Source organism: Volvox carteri, assembly GCF_000143455.1.
Source record: "Volvox carteri f. nagariensis unplaced genomic scaffold VOLCAscaffold_5, whole genome shotgun sequence".
Lineage (NCBI taxonomy): Eukaryota > Viridiplantae > Chlorophyta > Chlorophyceae > Chlamydomonadales > Volvocaceae > Volvox > Volvox carteri.
This window is the reverse complement of record NW_003307548.1, coordinates 1889595-1892973: the sequence shown is the minus strand read 5'-3', so window position 1 is coordinate 1892973 and position 3379 is coordinate 1889595. Positions and strand designations below refer to the sequence as shown.

The 3379-nt window shown below is 59.9% G+C and overlaps 1 protein-coding gene across 1 annotated transcript in view; it reads left to right on the top strand.

Annotated features, from left to right (window-relative positions):
* The window catches only part of VOLCADRAFT_87478 (dynein heavy chain 4), a gene marked incomplete at both ends in the record, with an annotated part of 57082 nt that overhangs the window by 40198 nt on the left and 13505 nt on the right, over positions 1 to 3379 (top strand). The window contains 8 exons of the mRNA XM_002947232.1: positions 28 to 123; positions 224 to 301; positions 611 to 748; positions 1371 to 1512; positions 1891 to 2006; positions 2256 to 2378; positions 2569 to 2733; positions 2822 to 3009. Of these exons, the coding sequence (XP_002947278.1) occupies positions 28 to 123; positions 224 to 301; positions 611 to 748; positions 1371 to 1512; positions 1891 to 2006; positions 2256 to 2378; positions 2569 to 2733; positions 2822 to 3009 (1046 nt within the window). The remainder of the gene's footprint in view (positions 1 to 27; positions 124 to 223; positions 302 to 610; positions 749 to 1370; positions 1513 to 1890; positions 2007 to 2255; positions 2379 to 2568; positions 2734 to 2821; positions 3010 to 3379) is intronic.

Genomic DNA, 3379 nt, shown 5'->3' with positions numbered 1-3379 from the left:
CGCCCACGCCCACGCCCACGCCCACAGCCCACGCCCACGCCCACGCCCACGCCCACGCCCACGCCCACGCCCACGCCCACGCCCACGCCCACGCCCACGCCCACGCCCACGCCCACGCCCCGGGTTGAACACCCACAGCTCACACGCCACCCCGCCCCGCACAACACACACAGTCGGTTTGGAATGCACTCCTAACCCTTCTTCCCCCAACGTCGCCGTACAGGCCATGAGCCCCGTACTTGCTCGTACGGTCGCTGAGACAGAGCAGCTGCTTTCCGAGATCGCCCGGGAGAAGGAGCAGGTGGGGTGGGGGGTTGTGGGAGAGGGGGGATGGGGGAGAGGGGTTTGTGACGTGTATACTGAGATACTGACGGATCGGGGGAGGGGCGTGTTATAAACCCGTACACGTGCACAGGCACGGCGGCATGGCATATACCCACGGCACACACCCGTATACATAGATACATACGTACATACATACGTACTCGCACATGCGTACTTGCATCCCTGTGCACACCACGTCCGCCTCCTAGTGCTCCTGCTAGCACTGACTATTGCTACTACTGCTAGCACTGACTATTGTTCCTGCTCCTGCTCCTGCCGCCGCCAGGTGGTGGAGCCCAAACGTGCGCTGGTGGACAAGGAGGTGCGGCTGGCGGATGAGGCTGCCGCGGCCGCCCGGGCCATTAAGGAGGAGTGTCAGAGCATCCTGTCAGCGGCGCTGCCGGCGCTGGAGGCGGCAATTCAGGTGAGTGCAGGGAGGGGGGTAAGGGGAGGGGAGGGGAGGGGGGAGGGGAGGGGTTAAGGGGAGGGGGGGAAAGAGGAGGGGGGAGGGGAGGGGGGAAAGAGGAGGGGTTAGGGGGAGGGGTTAGGGGGAGGGGAGGGGGTTAGGGGGAGGGGAAGTGGGAAGGAGAGGGGAGTTGAAGAGAGCCGCTCTGCCGCCCTAATATTTCCCTTTTGGGTTTCCTTGGATAAGTCTTCGTGGCAATTTCACGCGCTTTTCACCTGATTACCTGTTCCGAAGCTGGTGTATGTATCGCTATGTAGCTCTGGTACCCCTAAATTCAAATGTATTGCTCAAATGCTTGAAGGGTTTTGGAAAAGAGAAAAAGATGCCCTACCGATTTCGTTTTCGGCCTTACTTACGAACTCGGGCACATTTCTGGGTAAAATCACTTTTTTCCCTTCTACCATCCCTAGATGCCCTTCAATTACTTGCTGCACCTGTCCTCCTCTCCTGCCCTATAACACCAACACCGGCTTTGCGTTTTCTGAAGGTTCATCTTCCGTTTGGGGGCACCTTTCTCCCTGTCGTACACACCGTACGCATCGTACAAACTTCTTCCCTCCGTTCCCTAACGCCCCATAAGGCCCTGGATACCATCAAGTCGGCCGACATAAAGATCGTACAAACGTTCAAGAGCCCCCCGGCGGTGGTTAAGTTGGTTATGGAGGCGGTTTGCGTGTTGCTGGATGTGAAGCCCACCCTGCTGCCCGACCCCAACATGGCGGGTACGACATGGGTTTGGGTTTTATAAGCTCCAGGGGGGGTGTGAGGGCGGTGTGGATGAGGGAACGGAGAGGAGGGGGGTTTGTGACAAGGTAGGGTTTTAGGGATAGGCGGCGAGGGGGAGGGGATGCGGGCCGGTGGGCGGATGTGTGTGTGTGTGTGGTGGTGGGGGGAAAGAAGTTTTGATGCTGCTTGAAGAAGGCTGCGAAAAAGGTGAAGGAAGTCCTGGAGGAGGAGGCTTGAAGGAAGGCGTCCCAGCTCCCAAACCCGGGTTGTTTCCCGCCCACATACTCCCCCCCCCGTTTTCCTTACACTACCCCCGGTTCCCCCACCCCTCCCCCACCCCTCCTACTCCCCTCCCCCTCCTAACCCCCCCTCAGGTCGCAAGATCGTGGACTGGTGGGATGCCTCCAAGCGGCTGCTGATGGACCCGCAGTTCATTCAGAGACTGAAGGACTACGACAGGGACAACATTCCCCAGAGGATCATTGACAAGGTGTGTGTACGGCAGTGTACGGATTATGGATACGAGGTGAAGAGTAGTGGTAGTGGGTGGGTGTGATGTGTGTGTGTCTGTGTCTGATTGCCAAGTTGTCCAATTACACCTCATTCCCCCTTTTCACCGCCATCCTCCCCCCCCTTTTCCCCCCATACCACCCCTCAACCCTCCCCCTTCTTCTCACACACACACACACACGCACACACACACACACACACATACACACACGCCCGGCTCCACGCCCAGGTTCGAAAGGAGTACACCGGGGACCCGGACTTCACGGCCGCCAACGCCGCCAAGGCGTCCAGTGCGGCGGAGGGGCTGTGCAAGTGGGTGCACGCCATGGACCAGTACGACAGAGTGGCGAAGGTACGACACCAAAAAAAGGAAACGAGCAAAGGGGAAAGATGGAGAGCTGTCCAATCCCGTGGTGATTGGGGTGGGCGGGGCATTCTGGTTCCAGACGTACCTTGTACGGCACTCCCCGCCGCCATTGGCTAAAAACGCACATACACACATGCACACATACACATACACACATACACGTCATCACCCGCAGGTGGTTGCCCCCAAGCGGGCGGCTCTGGCGGTCGCTGAGGCCGAGTACGGCAGCGTGCTATCCGGCCTCAACGCCAAGCAGTCGGAGCTCCGTGGCTTGGAGGCCAAGTTGGCGGGCTTGGAGGCGAGGTTGGAGGAGAGCCAGAAGAGGAAGGCGAAACTGGAGGTGGGAGAGGACGTGTGTATGTATGTATGTATGTAACCCCCACCACCACCACCAACTTCCCCCCCACCAACACCGACACCAACACCAGGCCGACACCCAAGCATGCGCTCTAAAGTTGGAGCGAGCCGAGCAGTTGCTGGGTGGCCTGGGCGGGGAGAAGGAGCGCTGGACGCAGGCGGCTGCCGGGCTGCGGAGCCAGATGGCCGAGGTGACCGGGGACATGCTGCTGGCGGCGGGGGCGGTGGCGTACCTGGGAGCGTTCACTATGCCGTACAGGTACGTGGGAGGATGCACGGACAGGGACAGGGGTTTGGAAAAAAGCGAGGGGGAGCGGGGGAAAGGGGTGGGGGTTTGGGGAGGATGAGGAGGTTGGGGGGATTTTGGAGGGGAGGATCCAAAACCCAGGCGTTACATTGAATGTACGGCGTGGGCGTGTCGTACAGGTGACAGCGAGGGTCTAGGTATGTTGTATTTTGCGAAAGGGAGTGGAGGTTTGCAGGTTTGGAGCGGAGAGCGTGTCGTGAGTTTTGCGCCTGTCACTGGATCAATCCTGCTGGTACTCTCGCTCGCCTGCAGCCCCCGCCAACCCCAAGATACACTTCCTTCCTCCCCCTCACACTTCTGGCCGCTGCGCTGCTCACCCTTC